Source organism: Nerophis lumbriciformis, linkage group LG32 (genome assembly GCF_033978685.3).
Source record: "Nerophis lumbriciformis linkage group LG32, RoL_Nlum_v2.1, whole genome shotgun sequence".
NCBI classification, from domain to species: Eukaryota; Metazoa; Chordata; class Actinopteri; order Syngnathiformes; family Syngnathidae; genus Nerophis; species Nerophis lumbriciformis.
In genome coordinates, this window is record NC_084579.2 from 7920533 (window position 1) to 7947477 (window position 26945).

General features: G+C 41.7%; 1 protein-coding gene across 5 annotated transcripts in view; it reads right to left on the reverse strand.

Annotated features, from left to right (window-relative positions):
- LOC133574577 (AP2-associated protein kinase 1-like) overlaps nucleotides 1–26945 on the reverse strand; it is a 61229-nt gene that overhangs the window by 1012 nt on the left and 33272 nt on the right. For 2 of the 5 annotated variants that reach the window (XM_061926756.2, XM_061926754.1), the window contains exons 11-19: nucleotides 25734–25852; nucleotides 25404–25667; nucleotides 25207–25331; nucleotides 22006–22145; nucleotides 21853–21942; nucleotides 17287–17382; nucleotides 17113–17220; nucleotides 16880–17044; nucleotides 10559–10669 (exon numbers count right to left, since the gene is read on the reverse strand). In XM_061926756.2, the coding sequence (XP_061782740.1) occupies nucleotides 10559–10669; nucleotides 16880–17044; nucleotides 17113–17220; nucleotides 17287–17382; nucleotides 21853–21942; nucleotides 22006–22145; nucleotides 25207–25331; nucleotides 25404–25667; nucleotides 25734–25852 (1218 nt within the window). Of the gene's footprint in view, nucleotides 1–9685; nucleotides 10376–10558; nucleotides 10670–16879; nucleotides 17045–17112; nucleotides 17221–17286; nucleotides 17386–21852; nucleotides 21943–22005; nucleotides 22146–25206; nucleotides 25332–25403; nucleotides 25668–25733; nucleotides 25853–26945 lie in introns of those variants that run through there. The other 3 variants (XM_061926753.2, XM_061926752.2, XM_061926755.1) reach the window with 2 other exon arrangements.

The following is a 26945-nucleotide window of genomic DNA, read 5'->3' on the forward strand; positions in this document are numbered from 1 at the left end:
ATGTTCATTAATGCATTAATTAGCCCGTTGGACAAAGTGTAAACAATCCTCAAAATAATGTCATGGTACTAATTTTAGAACCGTCTAATGCTTAAACCAAAAATAGTGTAAAGTGTAAACAATCCTCAAAATAATGTCATGGTACTAATTCATAGAATTTATAACAGAATGACAACTTAGTCTAAATAACAAAAAAACATCCCCCTGCAAATATAAATATTATATAAAACAAGTTACATAAGATGACAATGAGTATGTTCATTATTGTTATTATATGTGGCTGTTCTATATCAGTGTCTTTCAACCACTGTGCCGCGGCACACTAGTGAGATATTGTCTGGTTTGCCGTGGGTAATTATGCAACTTCACCTAATTGGTCCAAAACAATATTTTTTTGCAAATCAATAATTGTAATAATGTGCCGTTGTCTAGTGCAGCGTTTTTCAACCTTTTTTGGTATGTAAAAAGGAATGTAACGCTTAAACCAAAAATGAACAAAAGGCAAGTCCCGCTAGGAAAAGGCACTGAAGCATAGGGATGGCTATGCAAAACAAAAGTAAAACTGAACTGGCTACAAAGTAAACAAAAACAGAATGCTGGACGACAGCAAAAACTTACAGCGTGTAGAGCGGAGACGGATTTAAGGCTCAAAAAGATGGTGTGACTGGTTGTGTGTGGAAATGCTGCGGGCTTATTTATAGGTCAAAAAATCCTATAGCCCTAAAAAAAAGGTTTTGATCTTTGGTTTCATTCCTTACTACAGTAGTTTCCTGTGCCGTTGTCTAGTGAGGTGTTTTTCAACCTTTTTTTGGTATGTAAAAAGGTATGTAACGCTTAAACCAAAAATGAACAAAAGGCAAGTCCCGCTAGGAAAAGGCACTGAAGCATAGGGATGGCTAAGTAAAACAAAAGTAAAACTGAACTGGCTACAAAGTAAACAAAAACAGAATGCTGGATGACAGCAAAAACTTACAGCTTACAGTAAGTTTTTGTTCCATGTTTATAGTCTTTTTGGTTTCATAGTTTGTTCTCCGCCATTGTGCGCGCCTTTTTGTTTACTTCTTTTTGTTTTAGTAATTATAAAATAAATGATGTACTTACATTCCCGTCTTGCCCGAGCCAACTTTCCGTTGCATCCCGGAAAAGCAAACACCCAGGACCAAGTCTTGACACAGTCGTGGAATTAAACACATTATGCCTAATTTGGACAACCAGGTATGGTGAAGATAAGGTACTTTAAAAAACATCTTTATAAGATAAAATAAGATAAATAAATTAAAAACATTTTCTTGAATAAAAAAGAAAGTAAAACAATATAAAAACAGAAAATTTGTCCCGGGAGGTTTTCGGGAGAGGTGCTGAATTTCGGGAGTCTCCCGGAAAATCCGGGAGGGTTGGCAAGTATGAACACACACACACACACACACACACACACACACACACACACACACACACACACACACACACACAATATCAACATGTATTTTGTCCAATCAAGCAAGTCGACACGCTGACGTTCACATTTGTCTTTTATTTTGCCATCCTTTGTAGAATGAAGTGATAAAACTATTAGGAGCACAAGATCAGCAGGCAGGTTTGGGCCATGAACACCAGGACAAAGACGGAGGACTTTCTGCTGCACGTGCAGTAAAGTTGCATAGACTGCACTGTAAGAGTAAAAGTAGCACGAGAAGAACAAAGGACAGGAGGCTACAAAGTCTCCTACATGCAACAGAAGGAGGTTGATATTGCTGATTGTTCACTGCTCACACATTCCCTCCCCTGCTTGACGAGCGGAGCAAGCGAGGCAACAAAGATTCTCAAGAGTAACTTTCCCCACCCTGAGAGGACGCTGTGCTTTTCTTTCTTTTTGCGGGGCCAAACGACGACACGAGGGAGGGGGCCACTCGCACGCACAAACATCTACAACCAAGCAGCTTTTACAAAGCCTGAGCCACAACGACACACACAAGTCTGGTCCTTCTTGTCACACAGAGGACATCTGCCAGCGTCCTTTCACCTCACCCAAAATAGTGCTGGAGGCACATTTCACCCCCCCAAAAAACGACACAATAATCTGTCACACCTCGTCATTGTCCAAAAGTATTTGGCCACCCATCCAAATGATGAGAATCAGGTGTCCTAATCACAGGTGTGTGCAATCAAGCACTTAGGCACGGAGACTGTTTCTACAAACATTTGTGAAAGAATGGGCCGCTCTCAGTGATTTCCAGCCACCTGTGCAACAAATACAGTCGTGAAATCCCCTCGCTCCTAAATATTCCAAAATCAACTTTATGATAAGAAAAGTGAAGAGTTTTGGGAACAACAGCAACCAAGTGGTAGGCCACGTGAACTGACAGAGAGGGGTCAGCATAGTGCAAAGACTTTCTGCACAATCAGAGCTCCAAACTTCATGTGACCTTCCATTTAGCCCACGTGCAGTACGCAGAGAGCTTCACGGAATGGGCTTCCATGGCCGTGCAGCCGTGTCTAAGCCATACATCACCAAGTCCAATGCAAAGCGTCGGATGCAGTGGTGTAAAGCACGTCGCCACTGGACTCTAGAACAGTGGAGACTCCTCCTCTGGACTGATGAATCACACTTTTCCATCTGGCAATCTGATGGTTTCTCATAGCCATTCACAATCGACGTCCCACTGGGGTGAGTTTTTCCTTGCCCTTATGTGGGCTTTGTACCGAGGATGTCGTTGTGGCTTGTGCAGCCCTTTGAGACACTTGTGATTTAGGGCTATATAAATAAACATTGATTGATTGATTGATGGACCAGTCTGGGTTTGGAGGTTGCCAGGAAAACGCTACATTTCAGAACGGCATTGTGCCGAGTGTGAAATTTGGTGGAGGAGGAATTATGCTTTTTGAGGAGTTAGTTCCAGTGAAATCCACTTTGAATGCTCCAGGACACCAAAATATTTTGGACAATTCCACGCTCCCAACCTTGTGGGAACAGTTTGGAGCGAGCACCCTTCCTCTTCCAACATGACTATGCACCATTGCACAAAGCAAGGTCCATAAAAGATATGAATGACAAGAGTCTGGTGTGGATGAACTTGACTGGCCTGCACAGAGTCCTGACCTGAACCCGATAGAACACCTTTTGGGATGAATTAGAACGGAGACTGAGAGCCAGGCCTTCTCCACCAACATCAGCGTGTGACCTCACCGATGCGCTTTTGGGAAGAATGGTGGAAAATTCCTATAAACACACTCCGCAACCTTGTGGACGGCCTTCCCAGAAGAGTTGAAGCTGTAATAGCATATTGAACCCTATGGGTTAGGAATGGGATGGCACTCCAAGTTCATATGTGAGTCAAGGCAGGTGGCCAAATACTTTTGACAATATAGTGTACCAATGATGTTCCTTTTTTCATGCCTTTTAAGTCATTGGAGAAGACATTTTATAACCAAAGTGATTCACACATTAACCGTAGGGCTTTTGTGATGGCCATTGACAACACTTATTTTAAATCCACCAGCTAACAAGCTCGCCACTAATCAAGTGTCTCTATTAGGGTTGCAAAGTTGGAAACTTTCCATGGGAATTAATGGGAATAAACATTGAATGCAACATGCTAGATCTCGCAGCATGATTATTATTTAAAACAATCTGATTTAATGCAAATTCAGTTGAATTTCAACCCTGCACTGTGCATTCCTCCATCACATGTGCAGTGCATTCTTCCATCACCTGCCCAGATAATTCCCAGCATGCTACACACAAGGCTGTGAACATTTGCAAATACTGTGCTAAGAGCTACGACAGAAATGCCACAAAGATGCAGCAGCATATAGACAATAATATATCATTATTGTAATTCCCCATTAATTCCCATATATTCCCAGTAATTCCCATATATTCCTATTAATTCCCATATATTCTCATTTATTCCCATTAATTCCCATATATTCCCATTAATTCCCATATATTCCCATTAATTCCCATATATTCCCATTAATTCCCATATATTCCCACATATTCCCATTAATTCCCATATATTCCCATTAATTCCCACATATTCCCATTAATTCCCATATATTCCCACATATTCCCATTAATTCCCATATATTCCCAGTAATTCCCATATATTCCCATATATTCCTATTAATTCCCATATATTCCCATGTATTCCCATGTATTTCCATTTATTCCTATATTCCCATATATTCCCATTAATTCCCATTAATTCCCATATATTCCCACATATTCCCATTAATTCCCATATATTCCCATTAATTCCCATATATTCCCATTAATTCCCACATATTCCCATTAATTCCCATATATTCCCACATATTCCCATTAATTCCCATATATTCCCATTAATTCCCATATATTCCTATTAATTCCCATATATTCCCATATATTCCCATTAATTCCCATATATTCCCATTAATTCCCACATATTCCCATTAATTCCCATATATTCCCATTAATTCCCATATATTCCCATTAATTCCCATATATTCCCATTAATTCCCATTAATTCCCATATATTCCCACATATTCCCATTAATTCCCATTAATTCCCATATATTCCCATTAATTCCCATTAATTCCCACATATTCCCATTAATTCCCATATATTCCCACATATTCCCATTAATTCCCATATATTCCCATTAATTCCCATATATTCCCATTAATTCCCACATATTCCCATATATTCCCATTAATTCCCATATATTACCATTAATTCCCATATATTCCCATTAATTCCCATATATTCCCATTAATTCCCATATATTACCATTAATTCCCACATATTCCCATTAATTCCCATTAATTCCCATATATTCCCATTAATTCTTATATATTCCCATATATTCCCATTAATTCCCATATATTCCCATTAATTCCCATATATTCAAATTAATTCCCATTAATTCCCATATATTCCCATTAATTCTTATATATTCCCATATATTCCCATTAATTCCCATATATTCCCATTAATTCCCATATATTCCCATTAATTCCCATATATTCAAATTAATTCCCATATATTCCCATTAACTCCCATATATTCCCATTAATTCCCATATATTTCCATTAATTCCCATTAATTCCCATATATTCCCATTAATTCCTATGGACGGTGTCCAACTTTGAATAATCCCAAAATGGTCAATATTTCCAAACTTCCCGAGCTTAACTTCCCGTGGTAAATTCCCGGAAATTTACCGGAAACTTTCCACCCCTAGTCTCTATACACCGTGTGGAGCCGCTCCACTAAGGTACTGGTAATCACCTCCATTACAGCAAATAAAGTGAATTAATTAGTATCTAAAGTACTTGTTCTTTGAGATATCCAAACAATAGAAAGAAGGATTACTATGAGAATGGCTCTGACGTGACACAGTACACACATTGTCAGGGCAAATGTTCCCTCAGCACCTTCCAACTCAATCCAATCACCTTTCAAGATGCACGCAGTAGGCGAGGTTCTCCACCACAACAAAAGTGACTCATCCCAACACACAATTCAACAAAGAGGAATGCAATATTCATATTATCTTCCAATTTCTGATGGATATACGTCGTCTAGACTAATATTCATTTCTTACATTCATTCTCTAACACTCTATCCATTATTAACATGTATGGACAAGGAAACAAAGTCATATATATATTTATCATATATGTATAATATCCACAAGTAAAGCTATATGACAGGTGATGTCATTATGTACACGGGGGGAGGAGCTTAGAGACGATATTTACACTGTTGGGGAGGATGGAATGTGTGGATTGGCTTCAGGCAAATGGGAATGGAGGAAATGGAATGTGAGAATTTAGTAGCATTCTGTACAAAAAAACGACCACTATGTATCCCTCCTGACATCGAGATAGGTTTGTCCTTATGAAAATGTTCTGATATTCCATACAGGTACTGTAGTAGCGCCACCTAGTGGTAAAAATATCACATCAGTGTTTAAATACAGTAGCTGAGTATTATGATGCACAGCACGGATTATTATCAATAAATCAACCCAGTGCAGAAAATCAATGCTTTGTTTCTTAACCAAATCAAATTATAATAAAGACAATATACAGTTCAGGCCAAAAGTTTGGACACACCTTCTCCTCATTCAATGTGTTTTCTTTATTTTCATGACTATTTACTTTGCAAATTGTCACTGAAGGCATCAGAACTATGAATGAACACATGTGGAGTTATGTGCTTAACAAAAAATAGGGGGAAGGGGCTGGGTGGGTGTAAGGATCAGTGTAATTTGGCCTGTCGCCACCATCACGTCTCCATGTCATCGCTGCCTTGGGGGTGGGGGGTGGGGGGTGGGGGGGGCAAGAGACTACAGACTGTGGTGAAGTAGGCCGGCTTCGTCGCGTGAAGAAGCCTACAATTTTTGGTTGTGTTTTCCGCTCAGTATGCTGAATGGCAATATATGATATATATCTCAATATTTTTCCTGTAAAGTAAAAACACAACAGTCCTATTTACCTGAGATACTAAGTATGTCATTATTTTGTGTTAGTAAGTCAATATTTACTAAGTCAAAATATTGACATACTTAGTATAACCATACACTTCGTATAACCATCCCGTAAAGTAAAAACACAACAGTCCTAGTTACCTGAGATACTAAGTATGTCATTATTTTGTCTTAGTAAGTCAATATTTACTAAGTCAAAATAATGACTAACTAGTTACCTGAGATACTAAGTATGTCATTATTTTGTCTTAGTAAGTCAATATTTACTAAGTCAAAATAATGACATACTTAGTATCTCAGGTAACTAGGACTGTTTTGTTTTTACTTTATGGGAAAAATATCGAGATATATATCGTATATCGTACTTAGTCATTATTTTGACTTAGTAAATATTGACTTACTAATACAAAATAATGACTAAGTACGATATATATCTCGATATTTTTCCCATAAAGTAAAAACAAAACAGTCCTAGTTACCTGCTCCAAGCACACCTGTGAAGTGAAAACCATTTCAGGTGACTACCTCTTGAAGCTCATCGAGAGAATGCCAAGAGTGTGCAAAGCAGTAATCAGAGCAAAGGGTGGCTATTTTGAAGAAACTACAGGGTTTCCCGCAGCGCTTTGTTGTTAAGGCGGCCGCCTTAACAACAAAGAGCCACCGCCTAAACTAAAGTCTTAAAAAAACAAAAACGCTTATTTAAATTAAGTCATTAATTTGACTTAGTCATTATTTTGACTTAGTAAATATTGACTTACTAATACAAAATAATGACTTAGTATGATATACGATATATATCTCGATATTTTTCCCATAAAGTAAAAACAAAACAGTCCTAGTTACCTGCTCCAAGCACACCTGTGAAGTTATTTTGACTTAGTAAATATTGACTTACTAATACAAAATAATGACTAAGTCAAATTAATGACTTAATTTAAATAAGCGTTTTTGTTTTTTTAAGACTTTAGTTTAGGCGGTGGCTCTTTGTTGTTAAGGCGGCCGCCTTAACAACAAAGCGCTGCGGAAAACCCTGTAGTTTCTTCAAATTAGCCACCCTTTGCTCTGATTACTGCTTTGCACACTCTTGGCATTCTCTCCATGAGCTTCAAGAGGTAGTCACCTGAAATGTTTTACAGCAAAGTACCCATCATATTAATGAAAATGACAATAAATGTTACGTTGTTCTTTACAGCATATTACTGTAAATTGAAAAAAAACTACTACGGTTTTTTACTTTAAAATTCTGTTGATTGAGCTGCAAGTTTTTGTTGGAATAATTGTTTCTAAATTATCACAAAAGCTTTGTATTACATTGAGTTCCTGGCAGGGGGACGGGAGCTGTCTTTGGGGCCTACCAGGAGGAAGGCTCGTAAAACTCCACTGTGACTTCAAAGCGGATAGATGGCAGGATCTGCCCAATTTCCAGACGAACTCTTTTTGAAGTATTTTACGAACTCTCTTTGAACTATTTTATGGAACTCTTTTTGAACTATTCTACGACCTCTTCTTTTGAACTGTTCGGTAACCAAAGGCAATGTTGTTTACGACCCACTTCCCTCTGGAAGCAGCTGTGGTCAGGTAGGGGAAGAAAGCCAAAATAAAAGAAGGAGGCATGCAATCTTCAAGCGTCAAGAGGTAGTCACCTGAAATGGTTTTCACTTCACAGGTGTGCTTGGAGCTCATCCAGAGAATGCCAAGAGTGTGCAAAGCAGTAATCAGATCAAAAGGTGGCTATTTTGAAGAAACTAGAATATAAAACATGTTGTCAAGTTATTTCACCTTAAAGTACATAACTCCACATGTGTTCATTCATAGTTTTGATGCCTTCAGTGACAATCTACAATGTAAATAGTCATGAAAATAAAGAAAACGCATTGAATGAGGAGAAGGCCTGCACTGTATGTAATAAAGTTTTAACCAATTATTCGCTGCAATTGAGTGAAAATAAAAGGAATATAATACTCGGTGCTACACACTGTAAATCAACATCTTGGGAATTATTGTCAGATTTGGCATTTTTAAGAAAAAATATATACTTTTTAGCACTTTTTGTTGACAAAATATCCACTTAAAAAAAATCATTTGTATGCTTTCCTACTAAATTCTCACAATGAATTGCCGAATAAAAATATCCCGAATATTATCAAATAATATGAAATGCTATTTAATATCTATTGTTCTATAAGTGCACAGGCAGAAAAGACTTGGTCAATTTCATGCTCGGTCCTAATTGATATGGCACACTGCTACTGTCAGCACTATTGCTTACATTACATAACCTCAAATTCTTAAAGATCGTAGAAACGCGTGGACTTTGTTTTGGTGTCGTAAAGTAGATTTGTTTCATTTTATTGGCACCAGAAAAATGCTTTTTTTCCCCCCCTCACCGTAACTTAGCAAAAGCAGGATATGTGGCTAACTACATACTTGCCAACCCTCCCGGATTTTCCGGGAGACTCCCGAAATTCAGCGCCTCTCCCGAAAACCTCCCGGGACAAATTTCCTCCCGAAAATCTCCCGAATTTCAGGCGGAGCTGGAGGCCACGCCATAATGTGTCACATTTTTGTGTTGATTTATTTAGTTTATTTTGTGGTTTGAATTCGTTTTTGGAGCTGTCATTACACATTTATCAGTATTCACATTGGTCTGTAGGGGGCAGTAGGGCGTTTCTTCCCAATTGAATGCAATCACCTGCAGACCGGAAGTGTCTTGTCATTCTGATGAGAGCGACCAGTCTGTAAACAATTGAAACGTCCTGTGTGCTTTTTCCCTCCTGTATAACAGGTTAGTTTTGGTGAATCAACTCACTGAATAATATCCATGTGATCTTTATAAGTTTAAGTACACATTCTGATGGTGGAGCCTAACTCTAAAGTGTTTGTGAGTTGTAGTTGTATTTGCATTTGTGAACGAATCCAGTGCACAGCTGCAGTAATCAATACAAAATGGCGACGTGAGTACGCAATGTTTATATAGGAGCTTCTGATCCTAATTCAGGCTCCCAAATTAGAGCTCCCGTTTTCTTATTGATTTTATAATGTGTGTGTTCTGAAATAGTGACAGAGAATAGAACAAGGAGGGATAATTCAACCCTTAACTCAACAATGAGTAGATGAGTGTTATGTGTGTGTATATGTGTAAATAAATGAACACTGAAATTCAAGTATTTATTTTATTTATATATATATATATATATATATCTTAACCACGCCCCCCGCCCGACGAAATCGGAGGTCTCAAGGTTGGCAAGTATGGCTAACTAACTTAGCTCATTTATTTCCAATATTGTCAAGAGTGGGATGTCTTTTTTGGGGGGACACGCTAAGGTGCGAAACAAGGCAAATGTGAGTAAGAATCGATCTATTTTGTTATTAGCAGATAACAGAAGACTTTATTGCTTTGTGATTAAAAGAAGTCTGGCGGAGGGGGGGAACTGCATTTGATGGAAATGATTCAACAAAAATGTTGCACTAGATATGTGTGCCGTTTTGAGAAATGTCAACTTCACCTTCAATTCAGACCTAAAAATGTGCAAATAAATCAAGGGGGGAGGGGGAATTTGATGAAGGCAAAGGACGACATATTCACTTGTGCACAATGAACTACATCCACCTATTAACACTACTAGTACCTATTGTACATGACAAGCATGTTTCTATGGTTTGGCCAAAAGGTGAAGCTTGATATTAGTCGAAGACGATGAGAGGAAATGAAGAGGTGAAGGAATGGAGAAGGAGACATGGCTGCTATGCTCTCTAATCCACTGTAGGACAGAGGAGACGGGAGGGGGGTTTGCGGCCTACAAGTCGATGAGCTGGTCCACCAGCAGGAGGGAGCGGGCCAAGCTGGGCAGGCCGGACTCAGAGCCGCCACTGTTACTGCGAGAGTGGCCTCCTGAAACTGGCGGGAGGAGGGGAGGTCCGAGCAGTAAGAGAAGAGAGGCACAGGTGCGGGAGGGAAAGGAGAAGGAGGGGAAAGAGAAGGCTTTTAGACATTCTCAAGTGAAGACGTGAGAGCAGCAGCTGATCCCCGAAGTGTTTTTAGCACACCAAAGAACTGGAAGAGAGAACCAGGCGTGCTCACCTTGGGAGTTCTTGCGTCCGGTCACTGGGATGGGGTCAAACTCGTCCTCGGTGGCCGCCTCAGGGTTTGCCGGCTGCGGGGCCTCAAAGTCGGAGATGAGGAGAGACGAATCTGCAGAGAATCAAAGAGGTTAGTGTCAGAAAAATTGCTTGTAAAAATTGTCGGAGGCAGATATTTACATATATCCGTATTTAAGTGTTACTTCTTTTTATTTCATAATCATATTACAAAACAGCTAGTGTTTTTCTTCCAATTGTGGTCTTTTGGTTGTCTGCAAATACTGTGTGCTTAACCTTGAGTGAGGAATGTAAGAAAGAGAGATACTCCTTTCTCTTATCTAGCCTTATGTCCAGGTGCGGAGGACAATGGGCATGTGTTTTGGGCTGGAGGGACATGACTGCGAGGGTGGGAGAGAGAGAGAGACTTGATAGGGTAGAGGGTTTTTCATGGGAGGGGGGCAGACCGTCTTAGCGGCGCGATTGAATGTTCTATGCTGGACTGGTCTCAGTATATTTACAAAGCTTTGCAAATATATTACAAAATACCTATTCGGTCTCTGGTGGTTTTTCTACTCAGCTTTAAGTGTCGTAAAGAGCTTGGGAGCGACTTGCGACTTGAATTCCCTGGGAGGAACAACAAACAGGCTAAAGAACAGCTTCTTCCCCAGGGCCATAACCATCCTGAACGGACTGCCCCATTGTCCCTCATAACTGCCTTCTCTTCGGTGCAATAACCCATTCCACCAACCACCCTGTTTTTGTTTTGTTTTTTCATGTATATATTCATTCACATTCACTTCTACATTTTTTATATTTCTATATATTTGCACATTGTTTTTCTTTTTCTAGCATGCACACATCGCACTGTATGGAATGGCCTCAATCTCGTTACCTTGCGTAATGACAATAAAGCTGATTCTGATTCTGATTCTGATTCTGGTCCAAACGCAACAAACTCCACTGTGTAGGATGGGAAGCGACATGATGGTGTCGGTTTCTTTGATGTATTGTAATCCACAGGAAGAATTTGTCTTGACCCGAGATCTACAAAGCTGAGAGGAAGCAGGACCTGACTCCCCTCCAGGCACCTTTTCTTTGAACTGTTTTGTGACCAAAGGCGACGGCTGTTTACGACCCCCCTTCCTTTAGAAACAGCTGTTGCCATGTAATCAGGGAAAGTCCAAATAAAAGAGGAGGCGTACAATCTTTCGTCAGAGCGTGGAGGGACACTGTATTCTCCTCATTGAGCCAAATTTAATTCTGTCTCTGTTTAATCCCTTGCTTCTTGTCTGTTTAATAGATGTCATCAGTGTTTGAACCTGACAGTTAGCCTACCTCCAGCCATAATAGTCCTGTAGGGAGTTCCTGTTCAGTTGAGTTCAGTTTATTTATTACTGCATATACGCAGGCTTCGTACACCTTTTCCATGGCCAAATTCAAGCACTTTTTAAGGACTTTCAAGATCAATTTTCCAGTTTTTCCAGTACCCTTCAAAATGCGAAAACCATCCATCCATCCATCCATCTTCTTCCGCCTATCCGAGGTCGGGTCGCAGGGGCAGCAGCCTAAGCAGGGAAGCCCAGACTTCACTCTCCCCAGCTACTTCGTCCAGCTCTTCCTGGGGGCCAGCCGGGAGACATAGTCTTCCCAACGTGTCCTGGGTCTTCCCCGTGGCCTCCTACCGGTCAGACGTGCCCTAAACACCTCCCTAGGGAGGCGTTCGGGTGGCATCCTGACCAGATGCCCGAACCACCTCATCTGGCTCCTCTCGATGTGGAGGAGCAGCGGCTTTACTTTGAGCTCCTCCCGGATGACAGAGCTTCTCACCCTATCTCTAAGGGAGAGCCCCGCCACTCGGCGGAGGAAACTCATTTCGGCCGCTTGTACCCGTGATCTTGTCCTTTCGGTCATAACCCAAAGCTCATGACCATAGGTGAGAATGGGAATGTAGATCAACCGGTAAATTGAGAGCTTTGCCTTCCGGCTCAGCTCCTTCTTCACCACAACGGATCGATACAGCGTCCGCATTACTGAAGATGCCGCACCGATCCGCTTGTCGATCTCACGATCCACTCTTCCATCACTCGTGAACAAGACTCTGAGGTACTTGAACTCCTCCACTTGGGGCAAGATCTCCGCCCCAACCCAGAGATGGCACTCCACCTTTCTCCGGGCGAGAACCATGGACTCGGACTTGGAGGTGCTGATTCCCATCCCAGTCGCTTCACACTCGACTGCAAACCGATCCAGTGAGAGCTGAAGATCCTGGCCAGATGAAGCCATCAGGACCACATCATATGCGAAAACCAGTGTGAATCAATCCATAGCGTTGTTGTTTGAGGTCACCAAATGCTGTCGGTAGGAAAAAATACGGAAAACCTGCTAAAACCTAAGCCTAACATTGAACCAGCAGTTATTATTAACTGAGTAGGGCATAGAAAATGAAGCAGTGTTTCTGTAGACTATTCAATGTCATTGGTTTGTATCATCATCATCCATGCATACATCATTCCTTACAAGAAATAACATTCATTATTATTGTTTACTTGTTTGTTTGTATCATAATTCATGCATACATCATTCCTTACAAGAAACAACATTCATTAATATTGTTTACTTGTTTGTTTGTATCATAATTCATGCATACGTCATGTTCATTAAAACGACAACCTCCCGGCATGATGGACCGATGCACCACTGTCCTCTTGGGGGCGACACAGAGCCGTATATACCGCTCTGGCATGTGAGGGCTCGTGCAAAGCCAACAGATCAAGCATGTAGCTTTCATTTTTAAGGAAACTTTTTTTATTTATTTCTATTTTATAATTAGCCTATTGAGTCAGACTGCCCGAGAAATATGATGACCCCTTTAATGCGCCTTATAATCCGGTGCGCCTTTTGTATGAAAATAGACCCGCTCGTCGGCAGTGCGCCTTTTAATCCGGTGCGACCTGTGGTCCGGAAAATACGGTAGGCTCATGCTTACTTTAGCTCTATTCAGTCTTGTGTAGGTTTAACACTGTAGTCCGAGTCTAAATGTTACCGTATTTTCCGCACTATAAAGGTAGGGATGTCCCGATCCAGGTTTTTGCACTTCCGATCCGATACAGATATTGTTTTTGCACTTCCGATCCGATACCGATACTGACCGATACTGGCCTATCCGAGCATGTATTAAAGTTTAAAGTTATTTAGCCTACTTAGTTGTCAGAATCATGTTGAAAAGGGTTTTAGTACTCTTGATAACAACTAGCCAGCTAAATTAGGGGAGTTTGAATAATACACAATGGTTGGTAACAAGAAACTGACCTGTTTATTCAAGGATAAACACAAAATAGACCAAATTATACATGACAAACAGAAATGGCATCATTGAAACTAGGGCTGGGCGATATGGCCTTTTTTTAATATTGCGATATTTTAAGGCCATATTGCGATACACAATATACATCTCGATATTTTGCCTTAGCCTTGAATGAACACTTGATGCATATAATCACAGCAGTATGATGATTCTATGTGTTTTGATTGATTGATTGATACTTTTATTAGTAGGTTGCACAGTGAAGTACAATTGACCACTAAATGGTAACACCCCAATAAGTTTTTCAACTTGTTTAAGTCGGGGTCCACTTAAATTGATTCATGATACAGATATATACTATCAGATATATACTATCATCATAATACAGTCATCACACAAGATAATCACATTGAATTATTTACATTATTTATAATCCAGGGTGTGGAGGGGGGCGCCGGATGTAAGTGTCAAAAAGACAGCCAAAAGAGTTTGATATGAGAATACATCTAAAGTTAAAATATAGGGTAGAAATGCACCCAATTGCAGGAAATGTAGTCTTGATTTTCAAAATGTTCTTTCAAGGCTTGCATGTCTACATTAAAACATTCTTCTTCATACTGCATTAATATATGCTACTTTTAAACTTTCATGCAGAGAAGGAAATCACAACTAAAAAAATCACTAATTTTTTCATACGGTGTTGATGTGGAAATTTTTGCCTCAGCATTTTGATGGTGTGGACGTGTGGCACCGAATGGAGATAAGCGTCTCGACAGACTTTGCAATATTTGAACAATGATGACGAAAACTGTTTTCTCTGTCGTGTCCGTGTGTCGAAAATTGTTATGCGCTTATTTTTTTATTTGATTTTGTGCGTGGCATAGATTTGCCGTGCGCAGAGGACGCTTGAGCAGGCGCGCACCTTAGCGGCTGCGCTATCATCACAGCTAACGTTAGCCATTCTGCTACCTCTCTGCTGGGAGAGGACGTATACGTATGTGACGTATGACGTGACAGTATGTGACGTGTGTAAGAAGGTGCGCTTGCTGTCTGTGAGAAGGAGACAGAAGAAAGAGTGAGAAGAGCCTGTAGTGTAATGCCAGCAGCTAAAAGCAACTGCGTGAGAATCCAGACTTGTGGATGTGTTGAAGGTGTGCTGGAAAATGCGGAACAGAAATAGGGAGCAGCAGAAAAGTGGAATGTATTATTTGAATCTGTGCGTTGGAAAACACGGACCGACCGGAGTTTTTTTTTAAACTGGATCTGGATCGGCATTTTCCCATGCCTTGCCGATACTAATTTTTTGGCAAATATCGGCGGCCGATCCGATCCAGATATCGGATCGGGACATCCCTACTATAAGGCGCACCTAAAAACCTCCAATTTTCTCAAAAGCTGACAGTGCGCCTTATATATGGACCAGTATTGAGCCACAACAGGTGTCGCAACTACAGGATGCATAACGTAACCCCAGCCTCTACCGTAGCGTCTATTATATGCGCCTTATAATGCGGTGCGCCTTATATATGAACAAAGTTTTAAAATAGGCCATTCATTGAAGGTGCGCCTTATAATCCGGTGCGCCTTATACTGCGGAAAATACGGTACTTTCTCCCGGGGGTCATTTTTTGACTCTAATTGTGATCTTGTAGTAAACATTATCATCAAGCGTTATTAGTTATTCTAGCGACGAGTCCCCCTGACCACAAGTAGCACATCTTCCTCCCAAGTGCCAACCACACAATGGTCTTAAATTAGCACAAGCCAGCGCACAAAGGCGGTTTGATGAGTTGTGGCCTTGCCAGCAGCTGAAGTGCATTTACAAGCACGCAGCAGGTGGGCATGCGGACACTTTTAAGCCTTCACGGTTTTCACAGCTGGCCATACTTGCCAACCTTGAGACCTCCGATTTCGGGAGGTGGGGGGAGGGGGTGGGGGTGGGCGTGGTCGGGGTGGGACGGGGGCGTGGTTGGAGGCGTGGCTAAAAGGGGAGGAGTATATTTACAGCTAGAATTCACCTAGTCAAGTATTTCCTATATATATATATATATATATGTATATATATATATATATATATATATATATATATATATATATATATATATATAGGAAATACTTGACGTTCAGTGATATCTAGCTATATATATATATATATATATATATATATATATATATATACATATATAATTTATTTTATTATATATGTATATATATTTATTTTAATTTTTTTTAATTATATATATATATATATATATATATATATATATATATATATATAAAATAGATACTTGAATTTCAGTGTTCATTTATTTACACATATACACACACATAACACTCATCTACTCATCGTTGAGTTAAGGGTTGAATTGTCCATCCTTGTTCTATTCTCTGTCACTATTTTTCGAACCATGCTGAACACCCTCTCTGATGATGCATTGATGTGTGGCACGCACAAAAGTGCTTTCATCAAATGCACTAGATGGCAGTATTGTCCCGTTTAAGAGTGTCACAACATTGCTGTTTACGGCAGACGAACTGCTTTACGGTATACAAAAAAGTGACTGCTGTTGTTGTCACGCTGGGAGGACGTTAATGAAACTGCCTAACAATAAACCCACATAAGAAACCAGGAACTCGCCCTCCATCATTCTATAGTTATAACGTGATTGGGCAGGTACGCTTTTTTATATTGTGGAGGACCTGAGTCCGCCTGAATTTCGGGAGATTTTCGGGAGAAAATTTGTCCCGGGAGGTTTTCGGGAGAGGCGCTGAATTTCGGGAGTCTCCCGGAAAATCCGAGAGGGTTGGCAAGTATGCAGCTGGCTCATCAGCGACAAAACGCTCGCGCTTAGATGCTGTCAAGTCAAACTGCAGCTGCGCTCATTCTGGGATGTCGCCCTGATTATTCCGCCACTTGACTCGGTTCAGAGCGACGTGGTCCATACTTCCAGTAGATGTTGTATTACGAGCATGGCTGCATTTCAAATGCATCCTGACGAAGGTGTGTAGGGGACGTACCTATTGTTTTGGCCGCTGCAGAGTCTCCAGACAGCAGACTGAAATCATCCAGAGCGGCGGAGGCGGACGACACTGAGGAGGCAGCGCTGCCGGTGGCCGGCGGAGGAGCGGACGGGCCCGAGATCAGAGAGCAGCCCAGCAAAGAGGCGTCTGCAGTGATGTGTTCTGAATGAAGAAAAGGACAACGCTCGTCATCCAAGTGTGCATTGGATGAATCACACCTTTTAGGGCACCTTTTGCAGAGTCCTCCACAGCCCCGCCAAACGGATCGGACATAGACAGCAGGTCGGGTAGCAGGAGCGACGACACATCTGGAGATTTTAGACCTTCAATCAGCTTCTCTGAAAACAAAAAAAGTCATGAGGACATTGACGACTGTTTCAAATAAAGGTAGAGTAAGTAGTTACCCGGTGTGTTGGACAGTTCCAGGGTGTGAAATGGATCGGGGACTATCAACAGCGACGCTCCTGAATCAGCGGCATCGACAATGGCTGACAATCTTTCTGCTGAGACAAAGTAACAGTCACTACGTTTCCATGCACTAAATTAGTCTGATTTCTCAAATAGTTTGGTTTTTTGTATTTTCGCACCTACATGCATACTTGCCACCCCTCCCCATTTTCCCGGGAGACTCCCGAATTTCAGTTCCCCTCCCGAAAATCTTCCGGGGCAACCATTTTCCCGAATTTCTCCCGATTTCCACCCGGACAACAATATTAGGGGCGTGCCTTAAAGGCACTGCCTTTAGCTTCCTCTACAACCTGTCGTCACGTTTGCTTTTCCTCCTTACAAACAGCGTGCCGGCCCAGTCACATAATATCTACAGCTTTTACACAAACACAAGTGAATGCAATGCATACTTGGTCAACAGCCATACAGGTCACACTGAGGGTGGCCGTATAAACAACTTTAACACTGTAACAAATATGCGCCACACTGTGAACCCACATCAAACAAGAATGACAAACACATTTCAGGAGAACATCCGCACCATAACACAACAGAACAAATACCCAGAACCCCTTGCAGCACTAACTCTTCCGGGACGCTACAATATACACCCCCGCTACCACCAAAGCCCCCCACCGCCCCCATCTCCCGAAATCGGAGGTCTCAAGGTTGGCACGTATGCCTACATGTGAAGTCCAAGTGTCCATGCACACTTCCAAATGCGACTATTGATCATATGCCATGTGCCTCCTATACACTGGGGCGCGCTTATTTCAATTCAGCGCAGATAAATGAATTACCGTATTTTTCAGACTATAAGTCGCAGTTTTTTTTCATAGTTTGGCCGGAGGTGCGACTTATACTCAGGAGCGACTTATGTGTGAAATTATTAACACATTAGCGTAAAATATCCAATAATATTATTGATCTCATTCACGTAAGAGACTAGACGTATAAGATTTCATGGGATTTAGCGATTAGGAGTGACAGATTGTTTGGTAAACGTATAGCATGTTCTATATGTTATAGTTATTTGAATGACTCTTACCATAATATGTTACGTTAACATACCAGTTGGTTATTTATGCCTCATATAACGTACACTTATTCAGCCTGTTGTTCACTATTCTTTATTTATTTTAAATTGCCTTTCAAATGTCTATTCTTGGTTTTGGCTTTTATCAAATACATTTCCCCAAAAAAATGCGACTTATACTCCAGTGCGACTTATATATGATTTTTTCCTTCTTTATTATGCATTTTCGGCCGGTGCGATTTATACTCCGTAGCGACTTATACTCCGAAAAATACGGTACTATTCCGGTCATACTTGCCAACCTTGAGACCTCCGATTTCGGGAGGTGGCGGGGTGGGGGGCGTGGTCGGGGGTGGGACGGGGGCGTGGTTGAGGGCGGGGGCGTGGTTAAGAGGGGAGGAGTATATTGACAGCTAGAATTCACCAAGTCAAGTATTTCATACATATATATATATATATATATATACTAGAGATGCGCGGTTTGCGGGCACAACCGCGGAGTCCGCGGATTATCCGCGGATCGGGCGGATGAAATTAAAAAAAATTTGATTTTATCCGCGGGTCGGGTCGGGTCGGGTGGTTGAAATAAAAAAAAATTAGATTTTAAATAGATTCAGGCGGGTGGCAGTTAAACCAATTCGGAAATATATATACATAGTTAAATGTTGTTACCCACATACGAAAAACGAGCAGGCACCTGCTGCATATGCCACAACAGAAGAAAAAAAAAGAAAAGAGATGGACACTTTTACGGAGCGGAGAAGGCCCCCGACGCCTCGCCGGGGTCCGGGACCGAGGCCCCTTCCCCCGAGAGGGCCCCACCGGGAGCCGTAGCTGAGGCGATCCGCGAGAAGGGCCCGACGTACGTCCAGGGTCACCACCGCGCCCACCGCACCGACACCCCGCCTCGTCCGCCTTCGCCGCGGCCGGCGTCACGCGCAGCAGGTAAGCAGCTTACCTGCCCGCCACCCCCGTGGCCGGGGGCTCGTAACAGGGGTCACTCCGCGCGCTCCGCGCGCGCAGCTTACCTGCCCGCCACCCCTGTTGCCGGGGGCGCGTAACAGGGGTCACTCCGCGCGCAGTGCGCTCACGAAAGGGGTGGGGCTCACCCTGGTTGATATAGACAGCAGCTAGGACGGTGGCCATGGAAGTTGGAACCCGCTAAGGAGTGTGTAACAACCCACCTGCCGAATCAACTAGCCCTGAAAATGGATGGCGCTGGAGCGTCGGGACCATACCCGGCCGTCGCCGGCAGCGAGACGCGCTTGGAGGTGCGCTCAGCGCGGCTCCCATATGATTGCGCACTGGTGTGCGTCTGGGTCGTGACAGCGTGGCACACGAATGTCTGTGCTGCATTGGATCAGTTTCCTTTCTTTAACAGGCAAAAGCTTTATAACCTCACATCGTCTATATTAGATATATAACAACGGGCGGGTGCGGGCGGATGCGGTTCTGATCAAATGTTAGATCGGGTGGATTGCGGATGGTTGACGACTTTCTGATGCGGTTGCGAATGAAATAATTGCCTATCCGCGCATCTCTAATATATACATATACATATATATACATATATGTATATATATATATATATATATATATATATATACATATATATATATATATATATATATATATATATATATATATATATACATACATATATATATATATATATATACATATATATATATATATATATACATATATATATATATATATATACATATATATGTATATATATATATATATACTGCGATGAGGTGGCGACTTGTCCAGGGTGTACCCCGCCTTCCGCCCGATTGTAGCTGAGATAGGCTCCAGCGACCCCCGCGACCCCAAAGGGAATAAGCGGTAGAAAATGGATGGATGGATGGATATATATATATATATATATATATATATCTACATCCTGAAAATATGCAAACAAAACTGTGTTTAGATAATTGATACTTCAAACTTGCATAAATAAATATTAAGGAATATAACATAACTTGGCTTCAGGGAGCTTCAAAATGTAATGAATAAAATGCTAAAGTTGTTGATAAACAAGCAATTATTTGGGGTGAGTACTGGGGTGAGTTTTTCCTTGCCCTTATGTGGGCTCTGTACCGAGGATGTCGTTGTGGCTTGTGTAGCCCTTTGAGACACTTGTGATTTAGGGCTATATAAATAAACATTGATTGATTGATTGATTATTTTAATAATTAAATATGGTCATTTTAAATTAATTATTATGATCATTTAAAATTGATGATTTCAAATATGTTTATTTTAATGTATAATTCTATGGCTGGATGTAATAAGGAGTCAGAAAAAATACAATTAATTTTGATGTTTTTAGCAAAATATAGTAAAAACATTTTTTTTTTTTTTTTAAATAAATTAATAAATATATATATTTTTAGGTAAGATAAACATAATAATACAATTTATCTCTAGTCTGGATGATTTAGTTCTTGTCACCCTGTTGTCCTCCCGTCATAAAGAAAAGGCTGTCCTCACTCAGGTCCGCATGGAGCTGGAGGGGGCGTGGCCTCCAGCTCCGGCTGAAAATCGGGAGGCTCCCGGAAAATTCGGGAGGGTTGGCAAGTATGCTTCCGGTTGACCTATGGCAGAGCTGGGCAAATATTTTGACTCGGGGGTCACATTGAGAGAAAAAATGTGTCTGGGGGGGGCCAATGTGTATGTGTGTATAAATGATATAAACACATTTCCAGTAAAAATCTGATGTACAGTATGTCTGTTTGGGTCCCTTTTTTGCAGAAACACTAATACCAAAAGTCCGATAGAGTTCTAAAAAAGTTATGACAGACCACCTCAAAATAACGGAATGGAATTTTACAGTTTTTTACTGAATGGGACACCCAAAATGTACTTGAAAATAAAGAAAGTGGGATTTACAATATTTACTATGAACAATAAAACACTGAATATTAACAACATATGAACGTCACTCCTCGATAGACATCTTTTACAATCAAGCAAAACACAGCAAAATATGAATGCAAAGTGTAATAAACACCTACAATATGACATATTATCACTTTTATGCAGAAATTTGTTGTAAAAATGTGCTTCGGCATCTGTTCCTGGCTGCTCTGAAAACAAACCCCGCCCACTCTGCTTTGTTCCTGGTCATAGCTACTGCGACGTAGATTACCGTAATAACTCATCCATCCATTTTCTACCGCTTGTCCCTTTCGGGGTCGCGGGGAGTGTTGGAGCCTATCTCAGCTGCATTCTGGCATATAATACTCAAAAGCACAGATTTCAACCATTTAAATACTTTCTATAGTTCAAGACTTATGGTCATTTAAAAACAGCACTGCACATCATAATGGCAGCTACAGTTGTGTCTATTTTATCTATAGATATTATTTTTAGGTCCATAATTATTTAAAAAAAAAAGTGTTGTCAACATTAGGGGGGCCTTTTAAGGAGCCTCGAGAGGATTCTGATGCTATATATATGTAATGGCGTGACATACCTTGACAGTCTTGCGATGTGTTCTCCCCAGGCGAGGTCTGCAAGCCGGGTATCAACTCTTCACACGGGGTCTCACACCCTGAGGGCGGGTCTGCAAACCACAGTCTGCATGACGCACTCACGAAGGCCAAACACAAATGAGGACACACTTTACCAGCAGGCTTTGCGTCGTCTGGTTTGATTTCCTCTGCCGTCAAGTTGGAGAAGCCGTCGGTGTCGTCGAACGGGTTCCATGTGGGCGCCGCGGAGCTCTCGCTTTGGTAATGAGCGGGCTGGATGGAGCCAGCTTGGGAGCTAAAGAGGGACAGTCTCCTCACTGAATGTGATCTTATTACAGCAAGATGTTGTACAAAACACAAAACCAGTGGAGTTGTGTAAATGGTAAATAAAAACAGAATACAATGAATTGCTAATCTTTTTCAACTTATATTCAATTGAATAGACTGCAAAGATACTTAACGTTCGAACAGGAAAACTGATATTTTTTGCAAATATTAGCTTATTTGGAATCCGATGCCTGCAACATGTTTCGAAAAAGCTGGCACAAGTGGCAAAAAAAGACTGAGAAAGTTGAGGAATGCTCATCAAACACTTATTTGGAACATCCCACAGGTGAACAGGCTAATTGGGAACAGGTGGGTGCCATGATTGGGTATAAAAAGCAGCTTCCATGAAATGCTCAGTCATTCACAAACAAGGACGGGGCGAGGGTCACCACTTTGTCAACAAATGCCGGAGCAAATTGTTTAAGAACAACATTTCTCAACCAGTTATCGCAAGGAATTTAGGGATTTCCCCATCTACGGTCCGTAATATCGTCAAAAGGTTCGGGGAATCTGGAGAAATCACTGCATGTAAGCAGCAAGGCTGAAAACCAACATTGAATGCCCGTGACCCGCGGTATTGCATCAAAAACTGACATCAGTGTGTAAAGGATATCACCACATGGGCTCAGGAACACTTCAGAAAACCACTGTCAGTAACTACAGTTGGTCGCTACATCTGTAAGAGCAAGTTAAAACTCTACTATGCACAGCGAAAGCCATTTATCAACAACACCCAGAAACGCCGCCGGCTTCGCTGGGCCCGAGCTCATCAAAGATGGACTGATGCAAAGTGGAAAAGTGGTAAAAATGCCCCTGTGCCAACTTTTTTGCAATGTGTTGCTGCCATTAAATTCTAAGTTAATGATTATTTATCATTTTTATTCACTGGCTTTTAACCCAGCATGAGACTTTAAACTGTTTTGAACTTTTTTAACTGTTTTTCACTTTTTAAAGGGGAACATTATCACCAGACCTATGTAAGCGTCAATATATACCTTGATGTTGCAGAAAAAAGACCATATATTTTTTTAACCGATTTCCGAACTCTAAATGGGTGAATTTTGGCGAATTAAACGCCTTTCTATTATTCGCTCTCGGAGCGATGACGTCACAACATGGCGTCACATCGGGAAGCAATCCGCCATTTTCTCAAACACAGAGTCAAATCAGCTCTGTTATTTTCCGTTTTTTCAACTGTTTTCCGTACCTTGGAGACATCATGCCTCGTCGGTGTGTTGTCGGAGGGTGTAACAACACCAACAGGGACGGATTCAAGTTGCACCAGTGGCCCAAAGATGCGAAAGTGGCAAGAAATTGGACGTTTGTTCCGCACACTTTACCGACGAAAGCTATGCTACGACAGAGATGGCAAGAATGTGTGGATATCCTGCGACACTCAAAGCAGATGCATTTCCAACGATAAAGTCAAAGAAATCTGCCGCCAGACCCCCATTGAATCTGCCGGCGTGTGTGAGCAATTCAGGGACAAAGGACCTCGGTAGCACGGCAAGCAATGGCGGCAGTTTGTTCCCGCAGACGAGCGAGCTAAACCCCCTATCGACCCTAGCTTCCCTGGCCTGCTGACATCAACTCCAAAACTGGACAGATCAGCTTTCAGGAAAAGAGAGCGGATGAGGGTATGTCTACAGAATATATTAATTGATGAAAATTGGGCTGTCTGCACTCTCAAAGTGCATGTTGTTGCCAAATGTATTTCATATGCTGTAAACCTAGTTCATAGTTGTTAGTTTTCTTTAATGCCAAACAAACACATACCAATCGTTGGTTAGAAGGCGATCGCCGAATCTGTCCTCGCTTTCTCCCGTGTCGCTGGCTGTCGTGTCGTTTTCGTCGGTTTCGCTTGCATACGGTTCAAACCGATATGGCTCAATAGCTTCAGTTTCTTCTTCAATTTCGTTTTCGCTACCTGCCTCCACGCTACATCCATCCGTTTCAATACATGCGTAATCTGTTGAATCGCTTAAGCCGCTGAAATCCGAGTCTGAATCCGAGCTAATGTCGCTATAGCTTGCTGTTCTTTCCGCCATGTTTGTTTGTGTCGGCATCACTATGTGACGTCACAGGAAAATGGACGGGTGGTTAAAATCAGGCACTTTGAAGCTTTTTTTAGGGATATTGCGTGATGGGTAAAATTTTTAAAAAAACTTCGAAAAATATAATAAGCCACTGGGAACTGATTTTTAATGGTTTTAACCCTTCTGAAATTGTGATAATGTTCCCCTTTAACTGCTTTTTATCTAACAAATTGTTCTTAGGGTGATTTGTATTTGCTTTTTCAATGTGTATTTTACTTCTGTTTGAAATGTTGTTGTGGTGTACAGCCCTTTGTTCTTCAACGGTGCTTGTTTTTAAAGTGTCAGGTTTGTCACTGACAGTTTAGTTATGTTTTGAGTTTTTCCTCTGTTTGTCTTTATTTCCTGTCGGCGCTCTTATTTTGGTTCCCTGAGTGCTGTGTCCCCTCAGCTGTGGCTGATTGGCACCTGGCCACACCTGGTGTCAATCAGCCAGCTGCTATTTAAACCTGCCTTCTCCTCCAGTCACTGCTGGATTATTGTCATTCCTACTTGCCGATGCCAGTGTAGCTGTAAGCGGTAGCGGTAAGCTATTTATTGTAGATGTTTGTAGCTTGCTGTCTTTTTGTTCCTCGTCTTCCAGTTCCTGTTTTCCTGGCATCCTGTTTCCTGTTCCTAGTTCCTGGTTTGTGTTTTCTCCTTTATTTTATGAACATTAAATCATGTCTTCCCGCACAATGCCTTCCACCTTCTCTGCATCTTGGGGTTCGTATCCAATAAACTCTGACATAAAGGGCTTTATAAATAAAGTTGGTATGGTATTATTTGCAAAAAAAACAAGTTTCTCAGTGTGAACATTAAATATCTTGTCTTTGCAGTCTATTCAATTGAATATAAGTTGAAAAGGATTTGCAAATCATCGTATTTTTTGTTTTTATTTACCATTTACATTACAACTTCACTAGTTTGGGTCTTTGTAGCAAACAAGCGACTTACTGGACGAGGTCTGCCTCTGCCCCCTGTGAGGAGTCGGCGACTCCATTGGCGCTGCTCGCTGTGGGATCACTTGGGACGCGTTTGTGGGTCTGCGCCTCCACCGTCTTTGGAGAAGCAGGCGCAGTCTGGCCCAGAGACACACATTGTTATCGTGCAACAGCAGGGATTCTAGTGGAGGTTGTGGGCGGTCTGCTTACCGTCTCAGCTGCCTTCTGGCTTACTTCAGTGGAAGCGGCGTGAGCCTGCACGACTGATTGCTGCTCGCCCACTGATGGCTGATTGGGGGCTGATTTGCCAGGCGACTGCTGAGCCTGGACGGGTGGCTTGCGTCGAGCGGGACGCTGAGGTGCGGCGGGGCTGGACGGAGTCTGTGGCGCCGCCTGTTGCTGGGCTTGGGGTTGGACATCTGGCTTACACGCGGGCGTCACGACGGCCGCTGTAGCTTCTGCTCCTGATGTCGGCTGCACAGCACACAAATACAGAATAAAGTGGCAATTCCTTCATCTTGGCAACAAATCTGTACACACCGGTTTCTGTGCTACAGCTGGAATGGCGTTGTTCTGTGACTGGATGAGAGGCAGGGCGGACGTCAGCGCCTTCTGTGACTGCAGGGCTGCGGCGGGCTGGGAGAGGTTTAAGCTGACGCCTGCGGGGCGGACATGGACTGCATGGTCAGCAAAGCAAAACAAGATCTAGCAGGGTCAGACATATGAGGGCTAATGTAACAAAACCTGGAACTTGAGTTGCACTACTTGTCTCAACTTTGTGCCCTCATCTACAGTTTGGACACACCTTCTCATTCAATGTGTTTTCTTTATTTTCATGACTATTTACATTGTAGATTGTCACTGAAGGCATCAAAACTTTGAATGAACACATGTGGAGTTATGTACTTTAAGGTGAAATAACTGAAAACATGTTTTGTATTGTAGTTCCTTCAAAATAGCCACCCTTTGCTCTGATTACTGCTTTGCACACTCTTGGCATTCTCTCAATGAGCTTCAAGAGGTAGTCACCTGAAATGGTTTACAGCAAAGTACCCATCATATTAATGAAAATGACAATAAATGCTACGTTGTTCTTTACAGCATATTACTGTAAATTGAAAAAAACTACTACGGTTTTTTACTTTAAAATTCTGTTGATTGAGCTGCAAGTTTTTGTTTGAATAATTGTTTCTAAATTATCACAAAAGCTTTGTATTACATTGAGTTCCTGGCAGGGGGACGGGAGCTGTCTTTGGGGCCTACCAGGAGGAAGGCTCGTAAAACTCCACTGTGACTTCAAAGCGGACAGATGGCAGGATCTGCCCAATTTCCAGACGAACTCTTTTTGAAGCATTTTACGAACTCTCTTTGAACTATTTTATGGAACTCTTTTTGAACTATTCTACGACCTCTTCTTTTGAACTGTTCGGTAACCAAAGGCAACGCTGTTTACGACCCACTTCCCTCTGAAAGCAGCTGTGGTCAGGTGGGGGGAGAAAGCCAAAATAAAAGAAGGTGGCATGCAATCTTTTGGCAGAGCGTGCTGAGATACTGTACAAGGGTACAGTGTGTCCAGACGTGTCTCCTCAATATATTGAGTCCAAATTGAATTCTGTCTCTGTTTAATTATTTGCCTCGTCTTGTTTAATAGATGTCATCAGTGTTTGAACCTGACTAAAATCTACGGTTGTTGTTTTTAACGGTGTATTACTGTGACTGGAAAGACGGTACATTTGTTTTTACGGTAGAAAA